The sequence below is a fragment of the Dama dama genome, chromosome 15, assembly GCF_033118175.1.
Source record: "Dama dama isolate Ldn47 chromosome 15, ASM3311817v1, whole genome shotgun sequence".
Lineage (NCBI taxonomy): Eukaryota > Metazoa > Chordata > Mammalia > Artiodactyla > Cervidae > Dama > Dama dama.
The window spans coordinates 42,388,326-42,408,612 of record NC_083695.1 but is presented as its reverse complement, the minus strand read 5'-3'; the positions used below and the strand labels follow the sequence as shown (position 1 = coordinate 42,408,612).

Below are 20,287 nucleotides of genomic sequence, written 5' to 3'. Positions count from 1 at the left end.
GAGAAGTTTAAGGTGAGTTCCAGGTTTCTGGCTTTGAAGATGAATGACAGGATACTGCCCTGTATCCAGAAACAAAAGACCTCTGGGTAAGCTGCCCACCAGCCCTTTCATTGCATAGCCTCAGCAGCCCACGAGACTCAGAGGGCAGGAGGAATTCCCCCTACTCCTGGGGGATCTCAGGAAACTCCCTGTAGTCACAAATAAGTAGAGTTTTAGTACTCCATCCTTATAATTTACAGAAAAGTGGGTTGCTAAAGTTTAAAAATGGAGACCCATTCCTAGACTGAAAGAGCTCAGTGCTTCTCACTGAACTCAGCAACTTCAAATCTTACTTTAGTCGTTGAATACATACACTTCAACGCACTATTCTGAGAATTCTCAAATGCAACGGCTACAGTCGTTAAGGTCCACAGTGCCAGCAATACACACTACCAAGTAATTATGCAAGGGGCTGACAGGCATCTTCAATGATAATCTTAAAAGTCTGTTCTGTGCTGCTTACAAAGATAACCAAAGACTATGAGCTCCTTAAGGCATGTACCATGCATTATTCATAATTTTTTGTTGTTGCTGTAGTTGGCATCCTCAGTATTTCGCACATGTGTGTGCGCAAGTCGCTTCAGTCACATCCAACTTTTTGTGACTCTATGGAATGCAGCCTGCCAGGCTCCTCTGTCCATGGGATTCTCCAGGCAAGAGTACTGGAGTGGGTTGCCATTTCCTCCTCTAGGGGATCTACCTGACCCAGGGATCGAACCCACGTCTATTGTATCTCCGGCACTGGCAGGCAGTTCTTTACAAGCACCATTTGGGAAGCCCACATAATGGGGATTAAATATATATTTATAGGATAAATGAATAAATAACTATTAATAAGTAATACATTCCAAAATTGCCTCTTTGGTAATAAATTACCATAGGTCAATGATACAGCACTAATTTAAACAAATTTTTTAAAAATCACTGATGGACAAGAAATTTTATAATTTAAAAAATGTGTTCTCTAAGTTTGGGGTCAGCTTAATGATTCAAGTTTAGAAGCACAGCATGAAGGATTCATTACATGTTAATTTGAACACAGCACCTCCCATATGACCTGAACCCACCATAGTGACTTACCAGCTATGCCAGAGGTGCTTTTTAGTTGGAAACTAGACATTTCTGGATGAAATGTGTTAGGGAAACTATCTTAACAAGCATTCAACTATTTTCCATTTCTAATTCTAATAATTAAAATGACTATAACATGTAAAACACTTAGGATAGAACCTCCCAGAGCACATCAAAATGGCTCAATAAATGTCACTTATGATTGTTAAAAGGTATGAAAATGATTAATTCAAGCTATGACTCTTCAGTAGCTAGGTCTGGAGGGGGGAAAAGCAAATTCTGTAATAGTATTATAATACACTAGTTGTTACAGATTACAAGGTTTCTAGAATCCAAATACATATTTCAATAATGTTGGTCATACTTAAATATTTTAAATTCACAGGAGGCATATCTGATACAACACAGATCCTCAAGTGCCCTCCTGGAGATAAACCAAAGCTAGGAAATGCAAGGCAATTTAACATTTAGAGAGAATTTACATGTGGCTATATGAAGGAGCCAGGACAACACAGTACTGAACCACTTAGGTTTTGAAGACAGACTGATTTGGGTTTAAGTTCTGGCTTCTCAATCTATCAATGAGATACTGGGTAAACTATCTTACTCCTCTGAGATGGAATTTCATAACTTGTAAAACGAGGATAATATCAGTACCTACACCTCAGTGAATTGCTGTTAATCACAATGATAACATGCATACAAAGTACTCAGTATCAATATAAAGACTGACACATTCCAAATACTTGAGAAATATACTTCAGACTGTAAAAGAAGGGTTTCCCTTCTTCCCAGTCCTAGACAGCTAAACTATACATAGCATGCATTATCTGATTATCATAAGACCCTAGGTGGAAGGTATAATCTTTTTGTAAATGAGTAAACTGAGGTTCAATGAAATTAAGTAGTTGTTCAAATTCATACACTTGAGCAAACAGCAAAGCCAGAATTTTAGCTGACAGAGAATTTAAAATGCAGCAGTAAAACTTGACTATCCTGTGTGTGCACGCTCAGTCACTCAGTCATGTCAGACTCTGCGACCCCCTCAACTGTAGCCAGCCAGGCTCCTCTGTCCATGGGATTTTCTAAGCAAGAATGCTGGAATGGTTGCCATTTCCTCCTCCAGGGGATCTTTCCAACCCGGAGACTGAACCCATGTCTCCTGCTTGACTCTGTACCAATGTGCCACCTGGGAAGCTCCACTATTCTATGTATACTGAGTTAAGTCCCATGAGCTCACAGACTCTCAGAATATGCAAGATAGCCAGCTGATTATTTTAAAAACTCAAAAGGCAGATTCAACACCAACACTCAGGTATTAACTCTTCGATGACACCCTATTGCCTTCTTAGCTGACCTGACCTACACAGGAAAGGGCTCAGACACCAAACTCAAGTGTTTCCAGGAAAAAGTGGTTCCAAGTGATCCACTGGGGGAAACACACTGAACACAAGAAAATGCACATCAGCACACATCACTGAGAAAAACTGTCACCTCTGCTTCACACCACTTCAAAGATTTCGAGCATTTTAACATAAGGAAAAGTAGTATCAGTTTCTGTAAACTTTCATGTTCTAAAGTCGCCAGTAGTAAGAGGGCAGCTAGAAATATCAAGTCCTGATGGAATAAAAGTGTGTCAAACTATGTAAGGTAGAAAGAAGAAAATGTCCTAAAGCATAATAATGCTACTGCATGACAGACACAGGAATTACCAATATTATTTTTCCTTGGTACATATAACTTTATTATCATTATTAAATACATTTTAAAGGTTAAAAGGAAGATGGTAATGGAGCCACTTGTAACATGCCTGTAATTTCATGCAGGCTCTGACATGCATCATGCAAACTGGGGGAGAAAAAAGTGACAATGAGGAAGGTGGTAGGAAAAAATCTGAAATTGTACTGTACCACGCTTTGTCAGAGAAGTAATGGACTAACTTCTCAACTCCTTGCCAATAGCATAATGGGAGAGCAGAGACAAGAAAAAGACAGGACAATGGTGTCAGAGACCACATACAACACCAAGGAACTGCCGTGACTGGGTAGCAGCCAACAGTATTTGCTTTTGTTGTATTTTTTCAGGCATTATTCTAATATATTTGTATAAAATGAAAAAACATATTCTTAATAGATTTATACTTTCTGAAGTGGTTTATAAGTTAATACAAATATTCCTATCCACAGCACAGTGTATATAAACTTCTTACCCTTAAAAGGAATCACGTGAAGAATCTTAAACAAATAAAATACTGAAAAGAATTTTGACACAATTAATATTCATACTCCAAAGATCTAAAAAGGTTTAACTGCATGTAATCCCTTATAAAGGAAATAGAAATTATTTTTAATAACTTCAGTCTTGCACATTACAAACACAACTCAGTTTATGCTGCTGCATTAAAGAGCAATAAAAGACTAATCTGATCTTCATGTATGTTTTAAATATGATGTTCCACATTATAAGCAAGGTTCCATACATCACTAGAGAGATGGAAGACAGGACTGGATCCCTAGCATAACTGGGTCCAGTGAATTCTGCTCTATAATTCACATGAACCCAATCAAAGTTTTCAGGGACTTGGGGAGACCAGGAATGTCTTATTCCCTAGATGTCAGAGTAATGTCCCCAAATCTCAAGAGAACTTAAGGAAGATACCTGACTTAAAAATACAAATTAAAAATAAGCAATTTCTGAAATAAGCAGTTCAATGGCTTTTCTAAGTTAATCAGTTAACAGCTTTTAAAAACTAACAAAGTGAATAATAGTGACTTAAGCCATTTACCACACAGGCATAATCAGTATGAGATGCTTAAATTTCATGAGTTTACATCTCTGAGATGTAAAACCCATCGGAATCTACCTCTGGGATGCAGAATACTTCAGGAAAAAAAGAAAAAACTAAATATCACAATAGAACAGTTCCACTGGTGACCAATATGCACAGTATACTTATCCAGAGCAGGGGGCTGCAGGCACCATGACAGGACAACAAACACAGCTAGCAAAACCACCCCAAACCTGCGGAGCGTCATCAACGGCTTATGCAGACAACAGCAACTGCTTTGTTTCTCATAATTGCAAGCTATTGAGAAAGAAACTAACCCGTGCCGACGTTTACAGGGCAGCTTCCAGGACCATGTTTGATGCACATTTCTAGTCAATTACCCAATGACTAATATGCACTTGGAAAAAAGTGGACACATATTCTATATTAACTACACTTTAAAAAAATAGCCTACTGTAAAATCAAATTGTTCTGTTCTTACTGAGTTACTACCCTTTTCTACTTCACTGAAAAATATTTTATTTTTATGAAAAGTCACTCTCCGAGCTAATTTCTCATTAAAGCACTGACATGCTATCTTTACATATAAAATTGATTACAGTCACATGGTGAAGCCAATCGGATTGAGCCACGCTAAGATATACATTATGAACATGTTTGTCAGTTCAGCAATACACATCAAGCATTCTAAAAAGCACATGCCCTTTAACGACCATCCTTCTAGTGCTAACACTGATCTATACACAAGAATAAACTGCACTACAATAATATCTCTAGTATCTCTATTTAATAGGGGGAAATGGAAACAGTATCAATGTCAAACAACAGGAAAACAATAAGGCATATCATAATCACATGATAACATATTACCACGCAGTCATTAAAATTATGTTTTCAAGAAATATTTCCTGTATGAAAAATGCTCAAATAATACTATTTGGAAAAAAGCAAAACAAAAACTGAAAATATGAGTGTATCAAATATCCTAAGAGAAAGTAATATTTTATGAATCTTTTATCTGAATTTTAAATATACACAGATGCATATATTGGGTTGTATAGTTTCATTCAATAAGTACATACCGGGTTATGATGTAAAATGTCAGTTGTCAAAAAAGGTTTGTAAAACAACCACTGAAGATTATAAGAGGAGGAGGAAAATATAAGACAATATAATTGTTATTCTTAACATAATTCTGGTGAGTATAACTAATTATAATTATTATATAAATTTACAAGCCAGGCAAAACTATATCAAGAAAGTACTGGTCTGGATTGGGCATTTGGAATCAGCAGATGCAAGCTATTATGTATAAGATGGATAAACAACAAGGTCCTACTGTATAGCTCAGGGAACTTAATATCATGTGATAAATCAAAGAAAACATGAAAGAACATGTATGTATAACTGAGTCACTCTGCTCTACAGCAGAAGCTAAACACACACTATAAACCAACTGCACTTCAATAAAATGTTTTAAAAAAGAAACTTTGGGCTTAACAGGGCTTTTAATATGTAAACATTATTAATGACTTCTGTTGCTTAAAAGTACCTTTTCTCTTCCAATTTAAGTTACTGCACATGGAAGCTAAAGGAAGTAAGATTTCTAAATTCTTTCGAGGAAGGTGTTAAAGAGCAAATTTTAAAAGTCTCTTTAGGCATGATAAGAAATAGGCAGTATTCAATACACTTTGGAAAAAGTCAAGTATTTCTAGAAGCAGTATGCTCTGGCAAGAACTGTTATTTAAGATTACTACTAAGACTTTTACTTGCCAGAAGTTATTATTTTATTAAATTTTTTTATTAAATTTTCATACTGTGAAGTAGGTTTTACATATATATATATGTAAACTTTTATACATATACATATAAAACTATCATTCCTACTTTTACACAGCTGGAAATTAGAAATACTAAATACCAAATTTATCAATTTGGATAAAAGTTGAAGCGCCTACTGACAACAGGAAGACCTTCGAATGTCTAAATGTAGATATTTTCTAAACCTAGAGAAAATTCAATTTGAAACTGGAAGACAAGCATCATCAAGTTAAGATTAGTAATATATCTGAGAAAAGAAATGTAAGTCAAAATTTCCTGAGAGGGAAAAAAAAAAGACACTTAAACTAAGAGCAAGATTTTCCTTTTATCTCCTTTATCTTTCTGAGAGATATTGTTACATTAACCAAGAACATTCTTAGTCACTGCAGCTTTCTAGAGTTATCAGAACTAAACAGTCCCATAAACATCAGTTATTTCACGCTCTGCAATATCTACAAGCTATCTCTTTATGCCTGTGTTAGGTTCACTGCTCTTACACACTTTAAAATATAAAACCAAACACAGACTATCTTACTGAAAACTAATAAGCCAAGCTTACCTGGCTTCTGCATTTACCAAAAAAGGCAGTTCGCTTAAGCTGATGTTCAGGAGGGCATCAGAAAGAACTTACTACTGAAATACAATAATATAGGAGAACTCTCTCAACTACATGCCATCACTTACAGAATTAACCTCTCCAAAAATCAGCACTAGAAGTTACATGCTGACTAAACGTGGAGACAAATACTGTATCGCTGACTACATAAGCAGTTCAGTGTAGGAAAAGGGGAGACCTATTCCCAAACTCTCTGGAAAACCACTGGATTTATCCATGTTTCATAACCTTCTCCTCTATTATTTTGTCATTATATAATAATAATGTTATTATTTTATACTTATTATTTTTATATTCCCGTCAGCTGTTCTCAGGGTAAATTCAAATAATGTAGTAGTTAATACATATTTCCTTTAAAGGAACCTTAAAAGTTCAAGAAGACCTGTCAAAAAGCTGTGAACAAGTCTATCACTTTCCACAAACAGAGTCCTAAAGGTCTCAATGATGAAGAAAAAACTCAATGTATACTGAGGCCAGCACATTCAAATGCTGGAGAACCAAACTTACTTTGTTTTTGCTAACTTGGAGATGCAGAGAAAGGAGGTTTGATCTACAGAAAAGCTAGAAAGACAGATCTTGATGGTAGTATGGAAGAACAGACAGTTCTTTCAAGACACAGTTAGAAATTTAAAAAGTAGGTCTAAATCCAAAGGAGAAAGAAGCATTTGGAAATGAAGGGCCAACGACTCAGGTGAGGGACAAGAAATTTCTAAAGGTATGCAAATAAGAAACTAGTGAAATGGGTGCTTCTGGGAAACATGTTTTAAATCTAAAACTATCTGTAATACTGAATAGTTAACTGTAAACTCCAATTACATACTGCATCTATACAAGAGGAAGAAGAATAGGAGAGAAAAACAGTGGGGAAAAAGAACGGGGACTAAAAGGAGGCTTCAGAAAATTCAAGGTAGGTGCGTCCCTCTGAGGTAAATCTGTCAACCATGCAGTATAGTGGCTACAGCCTAAGAATACATTATCAAAACTGCCCTTTGTAATTCAGATTAGTTCACTAGCAATTTAGTATAATTCTTTACGTGCTAGCAATCTTTAGAGGAGAAACGAAAGCAACTTAATTGAAGCAAGGGAAGTAAAAAGGAGGATTTACAAAGGTGGTGGGAGGTGGGAAAGAAGGAGAAGGGATCATCTCAGCCTACAATAGCTCCCTCTAAACAGAGAGATAATTTATGTTGCTTTTATACCTGTATACTTCTCTCTGTCCCCTAACATGTCTTCAGGGATGGGAGTTCAGGCTAAAATATGTGATCAGGTTGGAGGAGAAACTAATTTCAAAGTTTCTCTCTGTGTTTTATGCTGTGGATGCACCAAGGAGTTGTCCTTCTTTAACAGAACTTCGGAACTCAATTTGGGTACAGGATAGAAATTCAAGCTGATCTTTATGAGAAATATTGGAAATTTGAAGGCTACTGAAGACTAAGGTGCTGATGGAGAAAGAAAGAAAGTTTGAAGAAGGTAACCTAGAGATGGGAGAAATTCCCAATGACAGAGAAACGCTGTGGATTTTAGGACAGTACTGCTTAGTATTTCATTTTAAGTTATTGCCCAAGCCATACTATTAATATTACAGGCAGGAACTTCCTTCCAAAAAAAATAAAGAAGGAGAAGGGAGGAATGCTTTGAGCAAATTAACTTGCTACTAAATAACTTGATATGAAAGCCTATGCAAACTCTAACCCACTATTCTTTAAAAAGTGCAAAAGGGAAGGAAAGGCATAATGACCAAAACATACATTTCAAACCTTGTCTCAAATTCATGTTGATACTTCCTATTGACTAATTCAAGAAATAAATTTTTATTTGAATAAATCACACTTAAAAATTTTAATTGCTTAAAATTTCCCCCTTTTAGATCTTTGATACTTCACATTATTTAGGTAAGGATAATTTAAGAAAAAATTGATATGAATTACAAATTAGGGCAAATCCATGGAGAAGGCATAAAAGTGACTGTGACTGACAATATTTAAATATGTTTTTCATTAATATTAGCTTCTCTGGTGACTTTTCAAAAAAGATAAAATATAACCAACTTACCAGGTAAGTATATAACACAAATAAACACTGTTTTGGAAAGCAGATTCAATGTAAACAAAGATTTTTTTTGAAGTCAAACAATTACTAAATCATTAGAAATGTTAGTAAACCATGCATATTCAAAAGTCATTTCTTCTGTACTGTAAAGCGGCTGATAAATAATAAAGACATATTAGTTATTTTAAAACACCCTTTAAATGACTTAAAAGATTTCTGTATTAGAAAACAGTGAAACGCAATCAAAGCCTTTTGATTAGGAAATATTTAAAGAAATGTGCAATGGTCTAGTAAGCCTGCTCCCTAAACAATATGCATCTGTCCATTATACCACTGCATTTAGAGTGTACATTTTTAACATGACTATATTTAAAAAACAAGCTTTATTCATATTATCTCAAGGTCATGAAAATAGAAAATATATTAAAGACAGATGCATGTCGGTAGGTATAGGGTCACTGGCAACAAGTTTAAATGGCATTAGAATGACATTAACTTCAGACAGCTTTCCTGAGGCTCTACGTGGAAAAGTCTGTTCACATGCAGATGTAGGAAATATTAATTGAGAGAGGAGAGCCCAGGGAGTGCTGGTTTAACATATGCCTGCAAATCACTCTGGACTGAGAGGAGGTGCTGGGGAGGGACGGTCATGCAGAAAGGGGATACGTGAACAGGAAGCAGAGCAGGATAGGAGTGAGAGACACAGACTCACTCTGTCTGCGGTGCGGCGGAACAGTCCGTGGGATCCCTTGGAAGGAGCCCTGCCAAGGAGAGAAGGAGGGAGCAGAATACCCACCCTGTGCAGAGAGAGATGGGGGTGGGAGGCATAATAAAAAAGGGAACCAAAACATAGAGACACCACAGTCATACTTTAAAAAAAAATAACAACAGTGTTAATGAAAAGACAGATTCCATTTTTTAAAATACAGGTAGCCCAAATTACTAAAAATATATCTTAATCCAAACCTAGTTATTTTTCATATATGAAGAAAAAATTATTTCCTCTAATATTTGTGGTTAATGCATATGAAGTAACACTTTTTTTGGTAAACATTTATCAGCTTATCTCTCTTTTTAAAGTAGTACACAGTTTTTGGCAAAAATGAAAGCACTTAAAAGGGAAGACAGACTTTAGGTGTTAAACACACAGGAATTCCATCAATAATAAATCACGCAATTAAAAATTACCATTCAAAAATTTTTTATTTCTTTTTTAAATCCTAGGTTTTCAAGGGATTAGCAAGAAAAATAAAGAACATTAGTGAAGATAGTAGAACCACCAGAGCACTCAAAAGACTTAGAAAGTTGCAAGAGTGAGTACCATATCAAGAATGTGACATACAGGCCATGGATTACACATGCAAACCTTTTAATTTTAAAAACTTGTGGCTTCTTAGCTTTACTTATTTTTATCAGCTTATAAGAACTGGAATACAACTGAAATGTCATTTACTTCAATTTCCTCACATTCCAGGTAAAACTGGATCTCCTAGAGGGAATTTCTTCACACAAATAGAACCAGATTGGGTCTCATGTCTCTCTGTTCCTTGCCTCCTCACTGATGAGACCCATTAAACTACAGAAACACTCATGATAGCATCAAGAAAAATGAGCCCGTAAAATACCACCATACCTAGCTCAATTTGCAAAAAGAAAGCATGCATAATTTTTCACACCAATTAATCTGATATGAAAATGAAGTACTAAAGGATTACAAGTGTATTTTACTGATGTTTAGAGATTTCAGGAACATTCAGGTCCAAATAGAAAACTTATTTCCACCCCCATACCAGCATTCCTTGGCTATGGCTCAGTATAACCAAACACTTATTTAAATTTATGAGTAATTCTACGCTGCTCACCATAAAGCAAAAACCAAAAGAGAAGACTCGTTTTCTATGTTGATTAAGGTAACAAATAGCCATAAGAAACTAAATACAATTAACAATCTTTAGAGTATCCTAGTAAATAGAGATCCTGTCTTTTTAAGTTATTGTAATTTCTCCACTAATTTAGCAACAGATATTTTTGGAAATAGATTAGGAAATATTTAATAGGGTGATGATCTCAGGCACTCTCCACAGATGTTACTTGAGAACTCCATTTTGCTGCTTAAGAGATGTTCTGACCCAAAACATTTACACAAAGCAGGTCCACAGCCAAGAAGGAGCATGCCCTTCCCTCCCTATGGGTTTCAGCAGGGTGAGCTTCTTCTACTCACTGCACTGGCTAAAGAAACTTTCAGATAAGGATTTTGTATACAAGCTAAACCAGCAGTCAAGAGATTCTCTCTCAAAGTTCTCTCTGGAGGTTTATGGAAATAGTATCCACTGGGAATCAGGGAACTGTGTTTTTCCCCGTATCTTCTAAGAGTCCTGTAACCTTGAGAAAGCCATTGATCTCTAAATCTCAGTCTTCATTTGTAAGATGCAGGGTTGGAATTTGTGTCCCTATCCCCAAGTTTCACATGTTGAAACCTATTGCCCCAGTGTGATAGTTTGGAGGTGGGCCTTTGGGTGGTGATTAGGTCACGAGGGTGTGAACCCTCATGAACCAGATTAGTACCCTGTAAAAGAAATCACAGAAAACTCACTCGTCCCTTCTCCATGTGAGGACACAGTGAAAAGACAGCTGTCTATGATCTGAAAGCAGGCAGGTACCTTGATCTTGGAACTACCAGCCTCCAAAACTATAAGAAATAAATTTCTATTGTTTATAAGCCAGTCAGTCTATGGTATTCTGTTATAAGTGCCTAAAGGAACTTCTCACTTTTAGTTGTTATAATTCAGTTGCTCCATATCCCCACTCCACAGTCATTGTGATTCTTTAACCTTATAACTCTATTTATGTGGCACTTAAAACAATCAACTTCGTATTAAATTGTCTCTCCTAATAAATCATTAGCTCTTTACAATAACTTAAGTGAAAATATCTGGGAGAATACCTAGAACCTGGCAGGAGTTTACAAAATGTTAAATGTCCCACATTCTCTGCCTAACCATCCTCAACACACAGCAGACTCTCTTTACTAATTCAAACTGAAATAAATTAAGTTATTGTGTTTAACTGGAGATGAAGATAAAACAATCTGCCAGGCATGGACACACATTGCAAGTACCTAAGAATCAAAAAAACAAACACAATGATACCCATTCTTAATTCCCCCAAGACCAACAAGTCATGATCTCTGGGATGGACCTGAGCATGAGAAGGAGAAAGAATCTTGTGAATTAAACATAAAAACACTTTTGCCTGTGACTGCTAAGGGGCACTCCTCTATTAAGTTGACTTAACAGTTGTCGAACATTTGAGTTTCTACCTAAAAAGGCAAAGAACATTACTTGTTCTATTTTTGCCACTTAAAAATGCTTCCTTTCACTTCCAAAACCCGAGTTGTCATAATCCTATCCAGTCTTCCCAATCCATTTCAAACCATTTTGTAAAAGCTTTTCCTGAGCCTACCTAAATAAATTATAATCATTTTGTTTATAAGCATCTGTATCTCTTGGTGGATACCTCACAGAATTTTTCTTCTTCTTTTCATTATGTTGATTTGAGTATTTTCCTTATTCTTCTATTAAAGATAACCACCCGATAATAACAGCTTACTTACTTTTCTTGGTGTCAAGTATATCTTCTTGACTTTCACAGAATCAAAGTAATATGCTATGATTAAAATTTAATAGAAGAGAGAATTCTACTTCCACACAAGATGCAACAGATACACTCTCCTTTTCTTCTGCAAAGTACAGCTAAAAACTCTAGACATTAAATCTAAAACAAAGAACTCTGAAAGGTATAGTTGAGAAGACGGACCAGCTAGGGTCCTGGAAGTTCAACCTCCCAAAAAAACATCGTAGAAAATTCCCTGGGTTTTTTTTTATTTCCCCCCAAATGTATCCCAGACTAGGTGATGAAGAAGCCAGCATCTGGAAAAGCCAATGGGCACACACATAAACAAAATCAACAAAGTCTCAAGGAAAAGCTGCACCCTGCCAAAGGACCAGGAAAGAGGTGGCCTGGCAACACACAAAACTTGTGCACAATAAACTGCTAAGCGCCATGGGACAAACACTCCCATTCCCATTGGGAAAGACCAACTGGGGAACCTAGGCTTCCACCCTCACTGGCTCTACTCCTAACGTCTTACAGAGTCTGTGAAATGAACTAAGTCAGGTTTGACGGTGATGTGGCCTGAAGACCTCTAATCTATGTTTCCTGCACATCCTGGACTCCTGCCACAGATCCCAAATTAAAACTGCTGAATAGTTGCTAAAAGAGAAGAATAACGCTGAGAACTGGACATCTTCTGAACTAAAGAAAACATACTTTTCCCTCATAATGAATGAGATGCATTCCATAACCCTATTGTATGTATAGAATAATTTTACCTTCCAGTACAAACTCTTGGTAAATAACTTGTGCATTAACTTCCATCTTTTTCCTATAAAAACCTCTGCCCATTTTTCTCCAGTGGGATAATATTCTCGTTTCCTCTAGAAATCTGCGACCACCAAATTGCAACTCTGAAGACTGCCCCCCTCCCCAAGAAACTGTCTTTTTGCCTCTGTACAGTTTGTGGTCCTTTCAGTTAGCAAGTTCTTAAGTACAGGAAATATTTAAGACATTTATATTATAAATGGGGAGAAGAAGAGACCTAATGAAAGTAAGATTTCTATGCTTAGTAAATAAACCACATAAAGTTATATATATATAACATAATACCAAGAGCAACCATAATATTTCTCTATAAGCAGATACACTCAAAACACTATATATAAATCAAAATGGCTTCTAAAAGAACTAAAAATAACACAGAGAAAGGCAAGAAAATGGAAAATAAAAGAGAAAAAAAATGAAACCAAAGAAATGGTAGACTTAAACCCTAATGTTATCAATAATTCTATTAATATAAAGGGTGCTCAGACACAAATGAAAAGACAGATTGGCAGAATGGATAAAAAAAAAAAAAATCATGACCCAACTATATGCTGCATACAGGAAATCCACCTTAGATATAAAAGTGTAAGTATTTTTAAGTAAAATAGTAAAAGTATATACCAGGCAAAAAAATTAAAAAAAAAAAAAAAAAAAAAGCAAGAGTGGCTATATTATTATCAGATAAAGGAGGATTCAGAGCAAATTACCAAATAGAGATAAAATATAAAATGAATCTTATAAAATGATAAAAGAATCAATTCACCAAGAAGACAAAACAAGCCTAAATGTGTACACACCAACTGTACATGAAACAAAACTGACACAACTGAAATGAGAATAACCAAATTCAAAATTACAGTTGGAGAGTCCAACACTTCTCTCTCAACAATTGATAAAACAACTAGACAATAAAATCAGCAACGATATGAAGAACTCAAGGACACCATCAACAAACAGGATCTACTCAACATTTATAGAACGCTCCATCTAACAACAAAATACATATTATTTTCAAGAGTCCACAGGACATTTACCAAAATAGCATAGCCTAGGCCATGAAATAAACCACAACAAACCTAAAAGAACTAAAATTACACAGAATGTGTTCTCTGAGCATAAAGGAATCAAAGGAGAAATCAGTAACAAACAGAGGACAGGAAAATTTCCAAACACTCAGATACTAAACAATGTAATTCATGGGTCAAAGAAGTCCTCTCAAGGGAAATTAAAAAAAAAAAAAAAACACATATGAATACAAAAGTAAATACATATTATCAAAAGATGTAGGACACAGCTAAAGCAGTGACAAAATATCAGAAGTTGCAGGACACAGTGTTAGGGAAAGTAAATAAATAGTCCTGTTTAGACTTCAGAGACAAAGCAGAGCAGGCCTCAGACCTTGCTTCTAACCTGTCTGGACTCTGCCCTGACTGGGAGTGACTGGGAGTGACTGCAAAACTTGCAGTACCACAGCTAAGATGGGGGAGAAACCTTTAGATTGGTGAGCCCCTGGAGGGGCCTGGCCAACCAAGCCCCAGGCTTAATTACATTGCAAGTTTTACACAACAAAACAGCATTAATATGAAATGAGAGCTCCAATTTGGTCACAGATTGATGATGATATCAGTTTGCATCCTGGGATTATAAACAGGAACCCTGAACTGCAATCTTAAATCTCACCCACAGAGCAGATGTATTGCCTGGGACCTTTTCCCAAATGGGACTCCAAATGTGCTGTGACACGGGACTTCACAGCACTGTTTAAGTCTGGATGTTGGTCAAAACCCAATTTGGTGATGTATCCTCTGCTGTTTCTATTTCTCTTTTCTTTTAATGTTAGTATATTGAAAGTAAGCTAGATAACTCTCTAACAAATATTTATATTATGTAACTGTATATAACGAGTGGCTTATTTTGTTAACAAATCCTTTGAGACAGAAGAACTTTTGGCAAAACACACAGCTGACACAGTGACAAAATTTCAAAAATTGCAGAAAAAACAGAAACAATAAATGTTAAATCAATAAGCTAAAACTTCATACCTGAAGAAACTTGGGAGGGGGTGAAGATCAAAATAAACCAAAAGTTGGTAGAAAGAAGAATACAACAAAGAACAGAAACTACTGAAATTGAGCAAAGAAAATTAACAAGGAAGTCAATAAAATCAACACACCAAAGACTGACAAAGAAAAACAGAGAATACACAAATTAACAAAATCAGGTGAGATATCAATACAGGTCTCCCAGCCATTAAAAAGACAAGGGAATATTATGAACAACTTTTTAGTCATAAATTTGAGAAGAAATGGACTAATTCCTCAAAATCACCAACTATCAAAAGTCATCAGAGATGAAAGAGATCATTTGAATAGGCCTATAAAAATTTAAAAACTGCCAAAAAAGAAATTGTCAGGCCCAGATGGTTTCACTGACGAATGCTAGCAAATATTTCAAAGAATTAACAATAATTCTACACAATCTCTTCCAGAAAGTAGAAGAATGCTTTCCAACTCATTTATGAGGACAGAATTACCTAATAACACAAAACCAGACAAAAATAGCATCAAAAAAAAGAAAAAAGTACAGACCATTATCCATTATGAATATAGATGTAAACTATCTTTAACAAAACACTAGTGTATATAATTAAGAAATAGTGTATATAAAAGAATTTTACACCATGACCAGGTAGGATTTAGGTTAACCAGACTGATTCACTATTCAAAAATCAATCAATGCAATCAACAGGCTAAAGTGCAAAAATCACATGCTCATACTATATTAGTAGAGTAAAAGCATTTAACAAAATTCAGCACATTTCATGATTAAACCTCTCAGCAAACCAGGAATAGAGGAAAATTTCCTCAGCCTTCCCTCCATGATACACCTACAGCTAAAATTTACTTAATAGTGAAAGACTGAGTGCTCTCCCCCTTAGATCAAGAACAGGGCAAGAATGCTCACTCTCACCATTCTTATTCAACATAGTATTGGAAGTTCTAGCCAGTGGCATAATGCAAGAAAAGGAAGTAAAGACATGTAGATCAAAAAGAAAGAAAAGCATTCCTATTTGCAGATGGCATGATGGTCTACAAAGAAAATCCCAATCTAAAGAAAAACCCCCAGAAATAATAAGTGAGTTCAATAAGTTCACAGGATACAAGATAAATACACAAAAATAAATTGTGCTTCTAAATACCAACAGTGAACACATGGAAACTGGAATTTAAAATATAATATCATCTATGATCACTCAAAAGATGAAATAATAAATCTAAGAACATATACAGGAACTTGTATTCTGAAAACTAAAATGGTGATGAAAGAAATCAAAAGAAGTCTTAAACTAATGGAGAGATCTATCTTCGTTATGGATTGGAAGACTCAACATATTAAAGATGTTAATTCTCCCCAAAATGATATTTAGGTATTAACACATTTCCTTCAAAATCCTGGCCAAGATTTGTTTTTTCAGATACAGACAATCTTATTCTAAAATTACATCAAAAGGCAACATTTTTTAAAAATAATAATAATAAAGTAGGATGTATCAGTTTTCAATTTAAAACTTATTATATAGTGTGAGAGTGAAAGTCGCTCAGTCATGTCTGATTCTTTACGACCCCATGGACTATACAATCCATGGAATTCTCCAGGCCAGAATACTGGAATGAGTAGCCTTTCCTTTTTCCAAGGGATCTTCCCAACCCAGGGATCGAACCCAGGTCTCCTGCATTGTAGGTGGATTCTTTACCAGCTGAGCCACCAGGGAAGCCCAGAGTGTGAGAGTTGGGCTGTAAAGAAGGGTGAATGTTGAAGAATTGATGCTTTTGAACTGTGGTGTTGAAGAAGACTCTTGAGAGTCCCTTAGAGAGCAAGGAAATCCAACCAGTCCATCCTAAACGATATCAGTCCTTCATTGGAAAGACTGAGGCTGAAGCTGAAACTCCAATACTCTGGCCACCTGATGGGAAGAACTGACTCATTTGAATAGACCCTGATGCTGGGAAAGATTGAAGGCAGGAGGCAAGGGGATGACAGAGGACGAGATGGTTGGATAGCATCACATCAGTAAATTGTACATCATCAAAATTAAAATTTTATGCTCTGTGAAAGACTGTCAATAGGATGAAAAAACAAGCTATTGAGGGTAAAAACTTGCAAGCCACATACCTGAAAAAGGACTCATATCAAGAATATAAAAAGTATATATATTTAATAGTAGAAAAATCCAATCCAATTAGAAATCCAATTATAAAAGATCTGAAGAGACATTTCAGTAATGATGGCTAATAACCACATGAAAAGACAAACACTATTAGCCATTAGGAAAATATAAATTAAAATCACAATGAGATATCAACTACATACCTAACTAGAATGGCTAAAATTAAAATAATACCAACACTAAGTACTAATGAGGATATAGAGAAACCAGGTCACTCATACAATACTGATGAGAATCTAAAACAGCACAGATGCTCTGATAAACTTTCTTTGAAAACTAAATATACAGATACAATATTACCCAGAAATCACACTACTGGGCATTTACCCTAGAGAAATGAAAATTTTTACATCAACACAAATATTCACTTTATTTGTAACAGCGAAAAACTGGGAACTACCAAAATGTCTATCAATAGATGAATGGTTAAACAAACTGGAACATCCCTACTATGGAATACTACTTGGCAATAAAAAGAACAAATTATTGAAAGACATAACTACTTGGATGGGTCTCCAGGGTATTATGCTAGATGAAATAAGCCAGTCTCAAAAGCTCACACACCTATATAACACCATTTATATAACACCATTTATATAAAATTCTTGAAATGACAAGATTAGATATGGAAAACACTGTAGTTTTCAGGGGTTAAGACAGGCAGGGAAGAAGTGGCTATGACTGTTAAAAGGCAGCACACAGGGAGAACTCTGTAGTGATGCAATAATTCCGTGCCTTAAATATGGCAGTCATTGTAGGAATCTACACAAGTGACAAAATGCAATAGTACATACTCTAAATGTCAATTTCCTGGTTTTGATACTCTACTATAGTTATATAAAATGTAACTACTGTGAGATACTGGGTGAAAGAAATAAGAGTCTATTTTTGCAACTTCCTATGAATTTATAAGAATTTAAAATAAAAAGTAAAAGCATAAATAGAGAAGTAAAAAAAAATGCACTGTAGAGTAACATAGCAGAAAATTATTTGAAATGCTAATTATATTGATATTTTCTTGGGGAGAGAAGAGAAATATGTTTAAGGACCTTCTCAAGTCTATAAACTAACTTCCACGATAATAAGAAAATTATATATTCCTTTCAGTAGTTAAAAACAACTGAAATAGCTGTAAAATATGACTGACTAAACGATAAATGAGACCAGGCAAGTTCAGAGACAGCAGACATGTGACCAACTCCAAGCCCATGATTCCATGTCTACTGGAAGTGTTTCTAGAACTTGTAGACAAGAGTTTAACTTAGAAACTTAGAGGATGTATGATTTAATAAGCAAAGGGTGGGAAACTTAATTTTGAGCAAAAAGACAGCATTACCAAAGAAAGAAAAAGTTCCCAGATGACTGGTCTGTTCTAGCAGTGAGTGCTGGAATACCCTGTACTCCTGAACCGAAAACTGCAGAAGTCACGGCAGCATGAAGGCAGGTTAGAGGGTCAGAAGGTCTAGTCCCCATACCTGGACGACATGTCTACCGTCCTCTGGTCCAGAAACAAAGCCTATCATCAGATTTACATCTTGCTGTCTGTCCATGAGTATCACAAGCTAAAAATCAGGCAACGCCTTTTATTTAGTATCCAAAGACCTTAGTGCTGGGATTGAAATACAGAAAAAACTAGTCAAAGTTCACTGAATAAATGAACAAATGGATCTATGGTTTAAGTTGAAGGAATTTTCTATTTTGGTTTTTTGGTCAATTCCTGTTACTTAGTTCAGGTTTAAAGCCAAACCCAGTGACCTCCATACAGAGCTGGCCCTGTCCAATATGGTTGCTAGCAACTACATGGGGCCAAGCAGACACATTTCTGAATTGAAACGTGTTATAAATGTAAAACACACACAAGATGTCACAGACTTAGTACAAAAACAAAAATTGGCATGCAATCTATCTCAGTATCTTTATTTTGATTACATGTTCAAATGGTACTACCAGGTTAAACAGAATATTTTATTAAAATTAATTTTGTGTGTTTCTCCTTTAATTTGGATACTAAAGCATTTATATATGCAGTTCACATCATATTTATATTGGAGCACTAACCAGAGGGCAGGAAAGCACATAATTCTTTCTTAGTTGGTGCTTTCTTAGTTAAGCTCTGCCCAGGAAAGAGCCTTTTGCTCATCTGAGTCTACCTTAAATCTTCTGATGACTTTTAAGATGAAATGGTTGATATCAGATGCTTTCTGCTAGAGAATCACAGTAAACGTGTATAAAAACAAAAAGCAGTAGGAATGCATATGAATATATTACATCCAAGGGAAAAAAATAAAGTACTTGTAGGAAAACATAGGGTGTCTGACATATAGCTTAACCATATGCGTAACACTCAAGTTACACTTTAAACTGGTGGGACAACACACACATACACACACAAACAAGAACAAAGGAATATGAAAACAAAAAACGAAGAGTATCTGGACTCAGGGTTTGAGAGAAAATTTCATTTCTCTCAAGATAAAGCCTACAGAGACCAAGTAAAAACATTCTTCCGTCTCTGACCCTGTGGAACAAGATAAGGAACTGTGGGCCAAATCCTTCAGAACACCTGCCACGCTTTCCTCAGCAGCTGCTTTTTCTTGAAGCAGAGATGAGGACAGATGAGAGTCACCATGAGCTTAGAGGATGGGGGACTTTTAATTTTAACACTGAAGAGATAAAACTCTGATTCATGAAGATTAGTTTGCTTGTGTCTCCCTCTTCTGCGAGAGCCTAGGAAGTCTCCTGGAATGGTCTTCTTACTTGCTTCAAAAGGAGTCTGGGCACTTGGCACTAAAGCACTGAGCTTTCTTGTGGATGAAACTGTCTTCCATACACTCACACACACATCCCCTCCAACCTGCCCCATTTTGAATCTATACCTGTACCTAATTTCTCTGGCATCTTTCAAGTTCCATTCCTACATATTCAAATTCCTCTACCCTTCGGTCCTGCCAGAATCGCAAGTTCAAGTGATTAAAATATAAATAAAACCTTTAGCAGTCTTCCTTCCCTAATAAAATTTTTTCTCTCAGTTCTCCCATTTTCTTAACTGACATGCCATCTACCCTGTCACCCACATTTGATAACTTACACTCATCTTCTTTCCATTCTTCACATCTTTTTCATCTCATCACCTATCAAGACAACAGATTCTGCCTCAGTGACCGTCTCTCCATTCCATGAGACCAAAAATCATAAGTTAGCCCTCATCTCCTCATGCCTGGGCTGTTATAATAAT

The 20,287-nt window shown here is 35.8% G+C and overlaps 1 protein-coding gene across 6 annotated transcripts in view; it reads right to left on the bottom strand.

Annotated features, from left to right (window-relative positions):
- Positions 1–20,287, bottom strand: part of CCSER2 (coiled-coil serine rich protein 2) — a 156,039-nt gene that overhangs the window by 2,755 nt on the left and 132,997 nt on the right. Inside the window, exons 11-12 of one of the 6 annotated variants that reach the window (XM_061161956.1) lie at positions 9,097–9,181; positions 3,320–3,361 (exon numbers count right to left, since the gene is read on the bottom strand). The exons of 3 other annotated variants lie outside the window; for them this stretch is intronic. In XM_061161956.1, the coding sequence (XP_061017939.1) occupies positions 3,320–3,361; positions 9,097–9,181 (127 nt within the window). Of the gene's footprint in view, positions 1–2,841; positions 3,061–3,319; positions 3,362–9,096; positions 9,182–20,287 lie in introns of those variants that run through there. 2 more of the 6 variants (XM_061161955.1, XM_061161958.1) reach the window with 2 other exon arrangements.